General features: G+C 41.4%; 1 protein-coding gene and 1 non-coding gene across 2 annotated transcripts; both read right to left on the reverse strand.

Annotated features, from left to right (window-relative positions):
- Positions 1-264: 264 nt before the first annotated feature.
- Positions 265-7,134, reverse strand: H2AZ1 (H2A.Z variant histone 1). The gene is made up of 5 exons (XM_077476622.1): positions 6,982-7,134; positions 4,559-4,636; positions 2,566-2,679; positions 1,250-1,379; positions 265-594 (listed from the first exon to the last, which is right to left on the reverse strand). The coding sequence occupies exons 1-5, from the start codon at positions 6,982-6,984 to the stop codon at positions 533-535; spliced, it is 387 nt and encodes a 128-aa protein (XP_077332748.1). The 5' UTR covers positions 6,985-7,134; the 3' UTR covers positions 265-532.
- LOC143980028 (small Cajal body-specific RNA 18) lies at positions 1,609-1,693 on the reverse strand. The gene has a single exon (XR_013274175.1).
- Positions 7,135-17,297: the final 10,163 nt, after the last annotated feature.

The raw sequence follows: 17,297 nt of genomic DNA on the forward strand, positions 1-17,297 counted from the left end.
AAAGTGGATCTACACTTTAAGGTTTGGTTCACACTGGGGCGGCTTAAGACACTCCGATTAGAACAGTTCCATTGCACTGAATGGAGTGAGACTTGTCAGGCAAAGTCAGACAAGTCATCCCAATGTGAACTAAGCCTAAAAAGTTAGTGTGCGTTTGTGAGAAATGCAACTCTCGTACAATGTTCTTTGCTTTTTAGGAATGGTAGAGTAAACCCTAATCTTTTCAATTAAAAGAATAAACAATTTTAAAACAGTGAGTCAATCTTATGTCGCCAAAAATGATTTATTTAACATATGTTCAAGTAATAGAATCATTTCTGTTTGACTTGTACAAAAAGAATACACATCTTTTTTTTTTTAAAAAAACTAAGAGTTAAAACCAGCATCAGTGTTCGTTCAAGACTGCCATCTTTGAAGCCAAAACTAGGAAAGTGGCTACAATCCCGTTCCAGAAACCAGGGTACTGCAACACCGATAAGCAGCAATACAAAGTATGATGTTGGGCCATGGTCCAATGTTGGGCGAAGATTACTTATACAGCTTTCTGTTGTTCTTTCTTTCCAATCAGAGACTTGTGAATGTGAGGAATAACACCTGCAAAGAATACAAAAAAAAAAAAACAATTAGCAACTTTTGTACAAAATAGTAATACTTGATGAAAGTAAACCGAACCAGCTACACGTGTAGAATTGCAAGTGTTTTCTGTACTACTGCAAACCAACGATTAAACTCAAGTTTTTGATCTTACGAATACCACTGAGATATGCAATTTAACGAGTCAGTGAACCACAGATAAAATTGGCTAGATGGGAGTTCTGGCAAGATACTTGTCACCACTTAGCTGTTAATACAGCGGAGATCCCCTGAACATGCACCTTAAAGATAATGGTATATTCTAACATGTATATCCTATTTAAATATCTGGTCCTTAAGGTTCCCTTTACGAGTACAATGCCAGAACAAATGAATCAACTGCTAAAGGGCAGAGGGCATTACACCAATTAGATAACAGTGATTAGCAGCAAGAACACAATGTGGAGTGTTGCCCACTCTACCCATCTAGCATTTCCTGTTGCTTTCTAGCCTGTACCCCAATTAAGGTAGCTAGAAACAGGATAGCAAAATAGAATTACTTTCCAGCCCCTTGTATCATTTACATGTTCCTCACAATTCTGACTGCATGAATAAAATGTGAATATTGGAAATGGACACAAGTCAGAATTTCAGCCAATTCATCCAATATACTTACCACCACCAGCAATTGTGGCCTTTATGAGGGCATCCAATTCTTCGTCACCTCTGATGGCAAGCTGCAAGTGACGAGGTGTAATACGCTTCACTTTGAGATCTTTAGAAGCATTCCCTGCCAACTCAAGCACCTTGGAAGAAAAAACAAAAAACAGATCTCAGCTCTGCAATACATGTAGTTTGATTATTAACTCTGTCCCAAGACACAGCACCTCTAGTTCCTCTATGGCACCTTAAACCATTTAAAAATGTAACTTTAAACAGGCACTAGAGACATACAAGTCAGATACACAAGGCTCTCAGCAATACTACATTTTTAAAATTGATCACTGGAGTGTGTGCAGTTCTACTTTTAGATCCTGGTCTCAGACTTTCAAACAGCACGTTTTCTACCATATTGTTCATGTGAACTAAGATTGCGCAGTGGGCTAGTCATCATGGACCAGGTATTCACCAAGTATGCTTTGCTCCTTTCTATTTTAGCAAATCTGTTAAAGCCAAAGTCACCAGGAATTTATTTGTATTTCATACCAACATTGGTCCAGCTTGGCACAAAAAAAAAAAAAAAAAAAAAAAAAAAAAAAAAAAGTAGGCATAGCTCATACCCAAGGGACGGCTGAAAAGAACAAAAAATAAATAAAAACATGCAGTAGTTGGCATTACTACAGCAATAACCAAAATCTTCCATGCTCAGATTGGATTCTGTGCAAAAGGCTTCCCAAAGGGACAGAAAATCACTCAGCCCCACCGTAATTTATAAAACGCTTTATATTTTTTGTTTCAATGAACACACAACAGTCTCCGATTAGACAGGTGTCCTGCCCTCTACCTTATCAAATCAGAAAATATTTTGTATTCGAGAGAAAAAAATAAAAATGACCAAGTGTTCCATGAATAGCAGTGCCAAGCTAGCAAACAATGGTCATGGTGCATAAGGGAAGTCTCATACACACACTAAGCAGGACTGCGACTATCACTGGGAGAGTCGACTACTGTGATTTTCATCTCTCTCAGCATCCCCCCCCGGGTATGAGATATGCATACTTACATTTTGCCAAGATGAACAATGCACAAATACAAGTAGCAAACCGGGAACCAAACATATCTATTTAGGAAAACAGTCTATGTCCTCATACCCTTTCTCCTAATGACCCCCCCACCCCAAACCCACCAAACTGACAGGGCTTCCGAATGTTTAAACAAGCCCTTAGGCAGTGAAAAGAACTGTTATAAATCTTCTGGCTTCAAATAAAAAATAAATTAACTAGAAAATATTATACTTTACAGCCACATTTAAAGTCATTAGAGTTCTCATACCTCAGCAGTAAGATATTCCAAAATGGCTGCTGTGTACACTGCAGCAGTTCCACCCACACGTCCATGACTGGTTGTCCGGTTCTTCATAATTCGATGGATACGACCAACTGGAAACTGAAAAGGTTAAGAGGAAAAAAAAAAAGTGTTTTACAGATACTATTGCTAGAATTACATAATCAGAAACAATTCAACAGAACAGCACTGAAACTATTCTATTGACAGAGATGGCTCGATCCGAACAAAGAAAAAAAATAAAAAAAATAAGTGTGAACAGGTCTCTTTCCAGTTACTTGGGTCCATCTGCACCATCCCACCTATCCTGAGCTTCCTAAAGAGTGAAATACACAATAGGGTGGCTAAACAGCCAGTAGTTGGTTACTCATTTCTCTTTTACGGCATCATTTGCCCTAAAAGCTGAACTCCGGGTATGATCTTTTTTGCATACTTAGATTGGCCTAGCTCTGTACATTGTAAGTATATCCATTCTGTACAGGCTGCCGTGGAAGAAAAAAAAATAAAAATACACACATTGTTAGTTGGTGCTAATACAGTGACAGCCTTGGTCTTCTAGGTCCTGTGCAGGCAACCTCCACTCTGCACACTGATCACTTCCTCAGGACCACAGCCATTCACAGAACACTTTCAATGAATACAAGGCTTTCTGATTGGATGAGGTGGAGACCAACCTACTCTACTCCTACAACCTACTCTCCATCTTATTAGAGCACATCCATGAACTTGTTTACGTGCTGTGTGTGCTGGAGAAAAGTGACAAATTGTAACCTAGATATTAGGCAGGACATGGGATGTCTGACAAATGGGAGTTTGAGCATGCAGGGCTACAAATTATATATAGCATTTAAACTAAGGTACACTTTTAGAAGCAAACAGTATATTGCAACCTACTAGGCACCTTGAATGCAGGGATTTATTTTCAAAAATGAGTGAACTTTAAGCCTTTAAATCAGGATGGGACCAGGAAAATAAAAGAAATGGATTTTTGCAAAGGGGATGATAGAGGGGCGCGAGTTAACCACTTGCTTACCGGGCACTTTGCCCCTTTCCTGCCCAGGTCAATTTTCAGCACTGTCACTCTTTGAATGACAATTGCATGGTCATGCAACACTAACCAAATGAGGTTTTTTTTAAGCAAAAAAATAAGGACCGATTTTATCCAAAAGTTTTATAATTTGTTATAAAATTTTGCAAACAGGTAATTTTTCCTCCTTCATTGATGTGCGCTGATGGGCACAGATACTCGGGTGATGTCTCACCCTCTTCTGGACCGCTGTCAGTGCAAGCAGAAAAAAAGCAGATTACCAATCTTGTTTACATCCCGTGATCAGCTGTCATTAGCTGACCACGTGGTAAGAGGCCGGGATCTGATTTGAGATCAGCCAAGTCTCATTGACCCAGTGATCAGAGTAAGCTCATGCACCCGAGGGCATCTATTGACGGCCTCCCGGCAATGCAGGTCCATGCTAGAGCCACCATTCGGCTATAGCATCATGGGCACAAAGTGGTTTTAAAGTTAAAATGCACACTTTTCATTTTTTTTTTTAATTAAGGGGGACAGGGGGGAGGAAATACAAGATAGACACTTAAGCCTGCAAAGCACTGCACCCAAGGATCAGCAGATCACTGATGCCATGCAGGTCTCCTGCAGACTGTCAGTTTAAGCAGTCTGCCTGTACATCATAAGAGCGGGCAGGCAGTCTCACACTGAAAGCAAATAGAAGCTTTCCATTAGGCGCTGGTAACAATGCTGGGAGCACCCTCTTGGCATGTTTGTTTAGAAATATGCATCCTCTGAGCCAATGCCCATCCATTGAGACTACATCTTTGCTGTCGGCCCTAAGAGGTTAAGGTACCATAAATGAATGTTTCTGCAAGTTTTTAGTGATAGAAATCCAGCCTTGCCCTATGCATAAAATAAATGCTAGGTACAGAGATGATTCAGCCTAGAACAGAACACAAGTTTAATTTTCCTTACCTGTAAACCAGCTTTAGCAGAACGTGAAACAGAAGCCGCCTTGGCTTTGCCAGAGTCTTTACCAGCTTTACCACCAGCCTGCAGAGGGAGAGCACAGCGTTAATGATACACAAGAAATTCACTATTTTTTATATTTTCAAATTTACAAGATAATAAAAAACCTTAACTGTGCTTTGCAGTTTATGTGCCTCTTTACAATGCCTCAAGCACACTGGACATTTTTAGAAGGGGTTATTTACTAAAGGAAAATCCACTTTGCACTGCGAGTGCACTTTGAAGTAAAGTCAATGTAGATCTGACAGGGACATGCAAGGAGAAAAAAAAAAAAAAGAAAAAAAAAAAAAAAGAAGGGGGGACAGCATTTTTACATTATAGTGGGTTTTTACTGAACAAATGACAAAAACGAAATATAACTAGAAAAAAATGGCCATTTTTTTAACGCTATTCAGAAACACCTAAAAACGCAAATGCAACAGAATGCCGCTAAATGTGGCAAAACTGACATTTTAAATGTGGGTTACTGTCAAGTTAAATCATTCAGGAGAGGCTGTAAAAAACAACCCGTGTACATGAAACCCAAGTGTAGCAATATGGGGCAATATTTAATGAAGGTACAACATTTAGCAACCCACATGGTTGGTGATTAAAAGAGGAACATCTAAGTATGCAGCATCCTGGGTAAAACTGTCCACATCAAGCCTCGCTTTCAGATCGCTCTACTGCGGGGTAGTCTTCCCGGTCACAATTGCATACTGACAGCGGTGAGGTCGGTCGGTCTACATGGACAGGTTTACCCTAGATGCTGCATACTTAGATGTGCCCATTTGATTAATCAACCAAAATGCGAGTTCTAAATGTTGTACCTTCAATAAATGCAACCATATTGCTACACTAATAGCCCATATACACAATACAAAAAAAAATAAAAAATACCGCTTTCGAATTGATCATACGATAGTTGGATCGCTAGTACAGAGCTTTTGAGAACCCATCACGACACTTCCGATAGGACAAACATGAAAATATTTCTCGCATACCAGAGATTGTTCGATTTTTGTTTAATCAGTACAGTTGTCTGAAGACACAATAGAAATACACAACAGTTCCATAACCTGTCCATTTTGATATGCGACTAGCATGCAGAAAAATAAAAATCTGTCGTCCGACTTTCAGATCGTGTGCAGACCATTAGAGGCACCTCATTTCTATTATACCCTGTAGCTCCTGCTGGATTTTGCTTTTAATCCCCTTGTGCAAGCTGCCATTTGTGGATGGACAATTCATGGTTACACAACCCATCACATTGTTATAATCTTTTTATATTGACTATAAACCGAAGGACTTAAATTCTTGTGGAACGAATCATCTGAGTTTCCATTATTTCTTATGGGGAAATTTGCTTTGCTATACAAGCGCTTTGGATTACAAGCACGTTTCCAGAACAAAAATTACTCGCAATCCAAGATTTTACTGTATTTGGGATTGTAGGTTTCAATGAGCAGGGCCATCCAACTCTTGTATTGTAACTGTGCTGTCTCCCTCCAATTTGTAAAACACTGTGCAAGCTGTTGGCACTATAAATGTATACGACAACATATCATGCATTTGGGTATTTTGTAGACTCTGGCAGGATGTTACGTCATCGCATGACTACAACCGCCTGTATAGTGTTCTTTGTTACTGATGTAATCTGGGGTTTCTAAAGATACAAAATAGGCCCAGACAAAAAGTTAATCAGCAAGGCCACAAAAAAAAAAATATATATATATATATATGCACACCATTTGTCATGTGAACTTTTTTTACCCCCCCCCCCCCAACTCTTTCACACTTGTTTTTCTTAGACAAGCAAAAATGGAAGCCTCTAAACTAGTAAAAGTGCAGATTACTAGGAGGGAAAAAAAAAAAAAAAAAAATCCACACACACCCATGAAAGTAATACAAAAAAATAAAATAAAATTTATATATATATATATATATATATATATATATATATATATATATATATATCATGCACACAGCTCCCCAGCTTTGCAGACATATGTAATAGAAGCCATTGTAATAGTGAAGCAGCAGGCTTTTGTGCTATCCGGAGTGATCTGGATTTTGTAGTACGCTCTCATCCATCATCCACCCAGAAATGAACTCCATTTTTGGCCATGACGACAAATCTAAAGGTCTCCATCCCTCCGGATGGCCTACACGCAGCCCCATCCCAATGGATGGCGGATTATAGCACACTATATAGTCCTCCCAGCAGCGGGCTATGACCCGGGAGAACACGTGCTGTAGCCTGAAGCAGGAAGCGTTCGCTCGGCTCCATTCTCCCTCCCAGCCCCCCCAATGACTGTACATAGCGAACATACACGACTGGAGGGATACAGAGAAGCACGTGCAATGCCCCTATCCCCGTTCACACTCACCATATTGTCTCCGAGTACAGATCACCAACGTCGAACAGCACAGCTCACAATAAAGCCAACTTGTCTGCGGCCATATAAAAACCCGGGAACATCGAGACCAAGGCCTTAGCGAACGACCAATAGCGGGAGGCAGCGTCAGCAAAAGGCGTGGCGTGCGCGGGAGAAGGCGGAATGGGCGGGACAGTTGTTGCAGCTCCATTGTTTGGTTACACTGTGGTATGAGGAAGGAGCACAGCTTGTGCTGAGGGAACCAAGCAGTGCTGGGAATCCCGCTTCCTTTGTGTAAAGAAAGCAGCCATGTCTAGGAAAATCACGTTCCATTCATCCATGAGGCAATGCCCCACATTAGCTTCCTGTATGAAACTTTAGGTGCATTGCACACCAGACAAAAGATATGCAGTTGGGGCTCATTCACAAAACAGTATTTAGATACATATAGTGCAGCGTTTTCTACTCATCCAAATACAGCACTATATGTGTCAATGGGACCGTGCACACAGTTGCTGCTAAAAATGAATGTGCGCCGCGTTTAGCGGTGTGCAGAAAAGAGTAGGAAATAGCTGCAGAATTTACACATGTACACATGTGAAGTAGGGTTGCCATCTCATCCCTGTAAACCCGAATGCATATGAATCACACAGGTTCTGAGGCTAATTTAATGCAGATAAAGCACCAAGTGAGTGTAATTACCACCTTAATCAGCCACAGAACCTGAGTAATTCATAAGTTCAGTTTTAAAGGGATGAGGTGGAAACCATAGTGTAAAGCCGCTAGAAGCTTTGCACATATCTAAGTTCGAACGCTTTAAACGCATGTGTTACGCAGGATCTTCTGCAGGTTCAGCCTATAAGAACCTGCGTTCCATGCTGAAAATGTGCATATGCCCACATGAATCATGAACCCTTGTCACATGACATTCAGCATTTTGCTACCCGCTGGGGTGTGCATTTGCAATGCAGCCATATGCGTTCCAACACAGGGCCCCTTGCGGCCTTGCTTCGCTCACCACGCTTTGGGCACAGCCTCGCTTCGCTCACCACGCTTCGGGCACGGCCCCGATTCGCTCGCCATGCTTCAAGCACTGCCTCGCTCCGCTCGCCACGCTTCGGGCACAGCCATGCTTCGCTCGGCTTCAATATAATCTAACTCTATGTCCACTTGGATGGTGGGGCTTGAACCTGGACTCAGAGGTGGAACGCATACGGCAGGGTCGTGCATGCGCAGTCCAGCGGGTAGCCATATGTGATGAAATACCCCTAAAAGCATCTTTTTTATGGCAGAATTCACACCTAAATGTTCAGCTGATCTAGCTGCCTTTAGACAAAAGAAATGTCTGCGTCCGGGGACCGCTAAGCCTGTTTTTCTGCAGCTAGACACAGCAGAGTACCTGTAAACGCATGTACATCTATTAGATTGTAAGCTCTTCTGAGCAGGGCCCTCTTAATCTTGTATTTTATTGTATTATAACTGTATTGTCTCCCTTGTATATTGTAAAGCGCTGCGTATATAAACGCTATATAAATCCTGTATAATAATAATAATAATAATAATATCTATATGCAGGAGAAATTCATCTGTAATGTGTTCCCAGATCAATTCCTCCGGCATTAACACAGGTAGGCCGAGGTCCTACGCTTCCCACAGATCCAGTTCTCCTGCATTTAAGACCCCTTTCACACTGGGGCACTTTTCAGGTGTTTTAGCACTAAAAATAGTGCCTGAAAAGCACCTCTCATGCCTCCCCAGTGTGAAAGCCTGAGTGCTTTTACACTGGGGCAGTGCGCTTGCAGGACAAGAAAAAATGGCCTGCAAAAAAAAAAAAGCATGTTTGAGGTGGTGCGGGAAGGTTGTATACACCGCTCCCAAAAAACCCTGCCCATTTGGCCGCTATTGGGGGTTAAAAGCGTCGTTATAACAGCGGTAAAGCGCCTCTAAAACTAGAGGCGCTTTACCGCTAACGCTGGTACAGAATTTATATAGCGCCAATAGTTTGCGCAGTGCTTTACAGCATGAGGGCAGACAGTACAGTAAGGCTCCATGCATACTAGCAGTGTTTTAAGCTAAAAAACGCTGAAAAAAAAATCACTGGATAAAAACGCTGGTAATAGCTTTGTGTAGTAGTGTTTTAGGAGCATTGGAATTTTATTGGTATTTTTGTAGTAAAAGGAAAAAAAAAGCTAAGAAATACCACTATGACCCCTTGAGGCAGTTTTCAGGCGTTTTAGCACTAAAAATAGTGCCTGGAAACTGCTTCTCATGCCGCCCCAGTGTGAAAGCTCGAGTGCTTTCACACTGGGGTGGTGCGCTTGTGGAACGGGAAAAAAATTCCTGCAAGAAACATCTTTGGGGCGGTGCAGGGGTGCTGTATACATCACTCCTACACGGCCCCTGCCCATTGGAATGAATGGGCGCTGCTTCCGAAGCACCATAACACGGGCACTTCTAACCCCTTGTTAACTCCTTCTTGGGGGTTAAAGATGTCCCGCTAGCGGCCGTAAAGTGCCACTTAAACAGCGGTAAAGGGTCACTAAAACTAGCAGCGCTTTACCGCTAACGGACCCGCCACCCCAGTGTAGGGGTCCATTATTAGCGTTTAAGAGCGTTTAGGATTGTTTCTGCTGGAAAAACACTCCAGGAAACTTTACAAAAGCAATTTTATTTCTGCTCCTAGACGCTAAAGCTCAAAAAACCTAAAGTAGTGTGCATGGATACATAGGATAGCTTCTAAAAAAAACGCTAGTGTGCATGGAGCCAGAATACAATTCAATAGAGGAGGAATCAGAGGGTCCTGCTTGTTAGAGCATACAATCTAGTAAGGAGTATTCATTCTGCCCCTGGACGCACAGGATTCTATTTTTCCTAATCGCCGCTACAGTACAATGAATGCAGGTAAATGCACAGTAGGAGTTATACCATTTAACCACTTCAGCTCCACCGCAGCACCTGTACCTTTTAATTTTCTTTTGCAGCTCAACTTCCATCCTTCCTCGCCAAAGCGAGGTACGTCACTTCCACATTGGGATCGCCCCCCACCTTCTCCCCCCCCCCCCCAGCTGCCCTCTGGGACCTGTGTGTGTTCCAAAATACTATGGGACCATTTGGAAAAAGTGCAGCGTGACTTGCACATGCGCAGTAGAAAATGTGCAATGCTGGCACCTGCCATCGTGGGACCCTGGACAGGTAAGTATTTGTAGCTGCTAACTTTTAATTAATATTTCTTTTGTGAGACTGGAACTCTGCTTTAAGACTGGGTTCACACTGATGCGAACTGATGCGTTTTGCATGACTGCGAAATTGGCATCATGGATCACAGTAAATGGCTGATGACAGCGGCCGTTTACCATGTGATCACTCGGAGATCGATGACGGAGTGAACACTTGTAAACAGACTGGCGTCACGTCCGTTTCCTCTCTGCCCTCTCTGTAGAGATAGGTAAAGAAAGGGGAGAGGGGTGAGATCAGATGCTGCTATCAGCGCTGTGGGCTGGATGTGTAGTGTCCACAGCGCTGATTTGTGCCCACTCCAGCCATTCAGCCAGCCATACTGAGCCATCCATCCATACTGAGCAATCCATACTGAGCCATCCATCCATCCATACTGAGTCATCCATACTTAGCCATCCATCCATACTGAGCCATCCATCCATACTCAGCAATACTCATCCATCCATGCTCAGCCATCAATCCATACTCAGCAATACTCATCCATCCATCCATACTCAGCCAGCCATCCATACTCAGCAATACTCATCCATGCTCAGCCACCCCATCCACCCCCATTCATACTCAGCAATACCCAGCCCTACCCAGCCATCCCATCCATACTCAGCCATGCTCAGCCATCTCATTCGTACTCAGCTGTACCCAGCCATCCCAGCTGTACTCAGCCATACTCATTCATGCTCAGTCATTCCATCCATACTCAGGCATCCCCATCCACGGCTCATCCATCCCCATTCATGCTCATCCATGCCACAACAGTTATCATCCTTGCCACATCCATGCCACTAGAGTGCCTCACACAAGTGTTATATGTAGTCAAATTAGATTTGACATTTATGTAGAACACCAGATGGCGCTCCCTGAATGTTGGGCCTCTCTATGTGGCCAGACTCTGTAAAAGTCTCACACATGTGCTATTGCCGTACTTGCGGGGAGTAGGAGAAACTATTTTGGGTGTAATTGTTGGTATGTACATGTTATGTGTTAGAAATATTGTATAAATGGGCAAGTTTGTGTAAAAAAAAAAAAAAGCATTTTAATTTTCTTTACACATTTTGCAGAAACTTGTAGAAAAAAAATGACATGTTCAAAAGACTCGATATGCCTCATAGGTTATACGTGGGGTGTTTTCTTTCCAAAAATGTTTGGGGTGTTTCCATTATCCTGGTGCTCTAGGGCGTTCAAAAGTGCAAGAGGTAGTCAAGAAATTATATGTGTAATTTATGCTCCAAGAACACCTGATGGTGCTCTCTGCATGTTGGGCCTTTGTATGTGGCCTCAATGTGTAAAAGTCTCACACATGTGGTATCACCATACTCAGAAGGAATAGTATAATGTGTTTTGGGGTGTAATTTGTGGTATGCATATGCTGTGTGTGAGAAATAACCTGCTAATATAACAATTTTGTGAGAAAAAAAAAAGAAAAAAAATCTTGATTTGCAAAGAATTGTGGAAAAAAATTACAACTTCAAAAAACACACCATGCCTCTTACTAAATACCCTGGAATGTCTACTTTCCAAAAAGGGGTCATTTTGGGGGGTATTTGTACTTTCCTGGCTTGTTGGGGTCTCAAGAAATGAGGTGTGATCAATTTTCAGAGATTGGCACCATAGTTTATAGACTCTATAACTTCACAAAGAACAAATAATATACACCAATTTGGATTATTTTTTACCAAAGATATGTAGCAGTATACATTTTGGCCAAAATTTATGAAGACATTTTTTTACAGAATTTATGGTCTTTTTTCTTTTATAGCACAAAAAATAAAAAACCCAGAGGTGATTAATTACCACCAAAAGAAAACTCTATTTATGTGAAAAAAAGGACAGCAATTTCATATAGGTATAGTGTTGCATGACTAATTGTCATTCAAAATGTGAGAGCACCGAAAGCTTAAAATTGATCTGGTGGTTTAAGTGCCTAGTGGTCATGTGGTTAATAAAGATTGTGTCTGTTTTTAATCAGCGTTACAGTGCAGTGATTTTTGACAAATACATTGCTGTTTTTTTCATGTGCTGTGTTTTGGGAGGAAAATAGAAATCACTGGCAGCACATCAAATCATACAACATGCCAATTTATGTGTTGGCAACAGGTAATAAAGGATAAGTTCACCTTTAATAACATGTTACACCAGTATTTAGGATTACCCAAGAGCACCTGCCTGCACCCCTCCGACAGCGGGTAGGGAGTCTTCTGAATATAACAGGCTCTCAACAGACTTCAAGGACTAATGCAAACAGGGCATTAAAATGCTGCAGTTATGGCCTTTGATGGTTTTAATTTCTGCCTCTAAATGCCCCTCTGTGTTATCATATGTGTCCATGCAGACACAGGCACTTACAGGCATTTAGAGTCAGAAAGAAAAACCCATCATTTGCACAATCAGGAGAGGAGTCTCTGAGGGGAAAAAACACTAGATGCACCTAAACATGTGTAAATGTGTGTAAACATGCCAAAACACTAGGCACGTTTACATACCTCCCAACGTTTTGAGATGGGAATGAGGGACACCTATCAGCAAAAGTATGCAGGCATAGGACACTTTGTTTAGTAAAGCTAAACAAAGATTGTACAGTCAGACGCTTTAGGCTGGCCATACACAGAGCAAATTTCTTTTCTGCAACCACAGGTTGCAGGAAAGAAATTGACTAGATTCATAGAACATAGACAGTGTTGATGCAGGAATCCCTCCTGCTGGAACATTGTGAAGACAGTGACAGTCCACTTCCTTTTTCTTGTCTATTAGAAAGCCTAGGCTTATGACATCATGCTCAGCTCCCTCTCTCACTGTGAGAGTTTGCCAGGAAGGGAGGTGGGGATAAGTCATAAGAGGGCCAATGAGAGCTGCAGAGCTGGAGGTGTGTGTCTGTGTAAATCCAGGAAGTGAGCAGGCCGCAGCTTCAGCTGCCCACAGTTAAAATGGTTGCAGCCAGACATAGTGAAGGGAGATTTCTGAAGCATATTTGGCGAGTACAGAATCACAGCATATATAAAAAAATATGCAACACGGTTGGAGGGAAGCTTCATAATTGCAAAATGTTTTTATTACAAATGATGTGAGCACTGGCAGACTGCAGTTCTTCTTTAATGAGATGGTTTTGACTATTCTTGGTAAAACACATTCACATGGCAGAGCTGCTGGTAGGGCAGTTTTAAATGAACTGTGGGAAAGTTGTTTGCCATTCTTCCATAAGGCTTTTTATCATCTCTTTTACAGTACTTCATCTCTGATAATTGACGTTCCATACGGAACTGGTATTTCAGTTTTTGGCAAATGCTAGATCAGCCTTTCTCAACTTTTTTTACCCTGGAGGAACCCTCAAAGTGGTTTTCAGGTCTCAGTGAACTCCTGCTACAAATGATTATATCTACATTATATAGTAAAATAGCATGACAAGTAAGCCGCTGAAAGCTTTAAGTAAAGGAATATTTAATATGGCATACCGAGAATAATTGACGCCTAGAGCTGATCATTTTAAAATACTCACTTGCTCTATATGCCAGTTCTAAACATGAAAATGAACAATAATACACAAATAGTAACACAGACTATGAAAATTGTACATTACATTAGTGGTTAGTGAAGAAATGCTCCCTTACAGCGGTGGTCAGTGGAGGAAAGCCATCTTACATTGGTGGTCAGTAGAGAAATGTCCCTTTACGTTGGTGGTCAATGGATGGGAAAATGTCCCCTTATATTAGTGGTCAGTAAAGAAATGCCCCCTTACAGCGGTGGTCAGTGGAGAAATGTCCCCTTACATTAGTGATCAGTAAAAAATTGCCCCCTTACAGTAGTGGTCAGTAGAGGAAAGCCACCTAACATCGGTGGTTAGTGGAAAAATGCCCCCTTACATTGGCAGTCAGTGGAGAAATGTCCAATTACATTAGTGATCAGTAAAAAATGACCCCCTTACAGCAGTGGTCAGTGGAGGAAAGCCACCTTACATCGGTGGTTAGTGGAAAAATGTCCCTTTACATTGGCAGTCAGTGGAGAAATGTCCCCTTGCAGTGGTGGTCATGGGAGAAAATCCATATTAATGGTCAGTGGAGGAAAGCCCTCTTATATTGGTGGTCAGTGAAGAAAAGCCACTGTACATTGGTGGTCAGTGGAGAAAAGTCCCCTTGCATTTATGGTCAGTAGGTAAAAGTCCTCTTTTATTGATGGTCAGTAAAGAAATGTCCTCTTACGCTGGTGGTCCATGGAGAAAAACCCCCTTACACTGATGATCAGTTTAGAAGTTACACTTTTAATTTATGTCAAAGGGGTATTGCCCCTTACATCGGTGGTCATTATAGGCGGGAGATCACTCTGTTTTTGATCATTGGTCGTGGAACCTCTAGCAACCTATGGATGAACTCTCAGGGTTCCATGGAACCCTGGCTAAGAAAGCATACCTCCCAACTTTTTAATAAGGGAAGAAGGGACACCTATTAACAAAGATGTGTAGGCATAGGACACACCACCTGCCACGTACCCTTAAAGGAGAATTATATCAATAAAATGAATTAGTTAAACCCACAAGTGCTTTTTTACCTCTACTATTCCTTTATATTGGCTTTTGAAATTCACAAATACAGCAATTTAGAAATTGGATGAAAGGTTTAGCACTGGGAAACACTTTTTGAAAGATAAAAAGTGCATTTTTTATGCAACGCTATAGATCAGACCAAAATGAGGGACAAATGAGGAGGAAAGAGGGACTTTGTTCCAAATCAGGGACAGCCCCTGAAAATCAGGAACAGTTGGGAGTTATGAGAAAGCTTGTGCTAGACAGTGGAACTAACTTACAATTTCCTATATGTTTAGACTCTAGTGTGTAAATAACTTCACATTTGTTCACGGGTCTGCCCACATGCTATGGCTATTATAGGGGGATTGACTCTCATTGTTGATTTTTCAAAATGAATTTAAAGTTTTTGGAAAAGTCACAATAAGAAGATGAAACTCAAGATGAATGGCAACATCTGAAATTATGTTGAAATTGAAATTATGAGTTGGAAATTATGGCAGGGAGCATTCAGAGTCCATTCACACAGGGGCAACATGACTTCCAGCGCGACTTTGGGAGGCAACTTGGACACGACTTGAGTATGAATCACAGCACGACTTGGGGCAACTTACAACACAACTTGAAGTTGCCTCCAGGACAGGAGACTTTGCCAGTGGCCAATCACATAACAATCAGCTCTTTGGGAGGGAGGGGTTTGCCTAGAAAACTTTTTTTACTTCCTGGAAAGTTGCTTCAGTTAAGATGGGAATCCAACTTGGAGGCAACTTCCATTGAAATCAATGGGTACAAGTTGCCTAGAAGTCGGATTGAAGTAGTACAGGAACCTTTTCTGAAGTCGGAGCGACTTCAGTAATGTACATTAAGATGGCTCTCATTCACATACATTGATTTTTATCATGTCGCGCGACTTGAGGCGACTTGGGACAACTTCAAGTTGGATCCAAAGTCACCCCTGTGTGAATGAACTCTAACTGTCGGACCATCCAAAGACATAGCTGGGGGCTGACTCATCCCATCGAGTTCACCATCCATGCTGTAGCTAATTACTTATCAGCACTAATATGAATTCATGCAGAGTTACAAGTCCAAGAAATCAGCAATATTCAGGAAATGTAATCCATCTGTTTGTTATTATTGAATAGGAATAATTAGCAGGTCTGGAGGATAGTGGGTGGGTTATGTGTTGGGACAGAACAGAGTAAAATCACAATAGGAGGTGATAACAACATCTTTTCAAATGCGAAACAAAGGAAGGCAGATGATAAATAAAAGAGAGAGAGAGAGTGGAATTTTAGAACAAAAGATTGGAACCTCCCGACAATCACATGCAAATTGGATCATGTTTGGATACATCGTACATATGTTATCCATTCAGAAATAAGTGTTGACAAAAATTACCTCAGTTGTTCTTGTATCAACCCCCCAACTCCCAGCATTAATACAATGCCTCACAGTGATCCAATAAAATCATGGCATTTTTCGAGGTCCATAGTTTCAGACTAATGTGATGGTAATCAGGTCATGAATAGGGCACCTACACCCTTCGATGTTAACAGGGCGTTACCTGACTACTCAAATGGTCCATAAAGCATGATATGTATTCAACCACCCTCAAGCCCCATACTCAGATTTTCTGATGATTTTTTCCTTCAGATTTACCAAAACATATAATATGAGGTCAAACCTTAGATGTTTCAGTTTGTATGCAATCAAGCAGGCTCTTGCACTACATGGTTTTGGTAAATCTGAAGATAAAAATCAGCACAAAATCTTATAGTGTGTATGGGGCTTAATACTTTGGAAAATATTGCCAAATTAAGCCATATGCGATCTCAGACATCACATGTGATATGCACTCGCACCGCAGATGCGATGTCTGTGCGATACGAGTTCAGCCATACAATTGTATGTCTGAATTTGCATTAGATTTGAAGAAAAAAAAGTGCAGGGACTTTTTTCCCACTCGCACTGAAATCAGATCACATGGGTGTTCTCACCTATGCGATCCAATTCCTGTGCGAGTTCACAGTTTGCACTGCGATCTGTGTACCGTTGTGGGGGTGTCAATGTATTCACACACACAGCGGTTCGCAAGAGGGCAGTGTGAACTGTCTGTAGGAGAGATGAGATGTGGGAACTGGCACTGTAATCTGGCTGGTTCCCACATCGCACAAGTGTGAACCTAGGCTTTATGATAAAGTGGTGAGGAGCTACAGGTAGAACCATTGTCAGTTTATTTTATTTTTTGCGTTTTTTTTTATGTCTTTGCTAGGGAACTGTAGAGAGGATTGTATGTCACATATACACAGAAAATAGTCACATGGCTGTTGCTAAAGCCTTATGTTACTATTGTCATGATAATAGCTTCAGCATTCAGCAACAAGACTTCCACAGTTCTGTACTGTAACTGAAAAGCATTAGAATATTACTGCTTGTAAAATTCCACAGCTAAAATAAACAAACTACTCGCTTGTAGCTAGTTTCACTGTCCTTATACACAAATATTATGCCTTTAGTGGACAGACCATGACAAAAAAAAAAAAAATCTGTTGAACCTTTTCAACACTTTCTAATTGTC

The sequence above is a fragment of the Lithobates pipiens genome, unplaced genomic scaffold (assembly GCF_037356315.1).
Source record: "Lithobates pipiens isolate NorthernLeopardFrog02 unplaced genomic scaffold, aLitPip1_a1.2 Scaffold_13, whole genome shotgun sequence".
Classification (NCBI taxonomy): domain Eukaryota; kingdom Metazoa; phylum Chordata; class Amphibia; order Anura; family Ranidae; genus Lithobates; species Lithobates pipiens.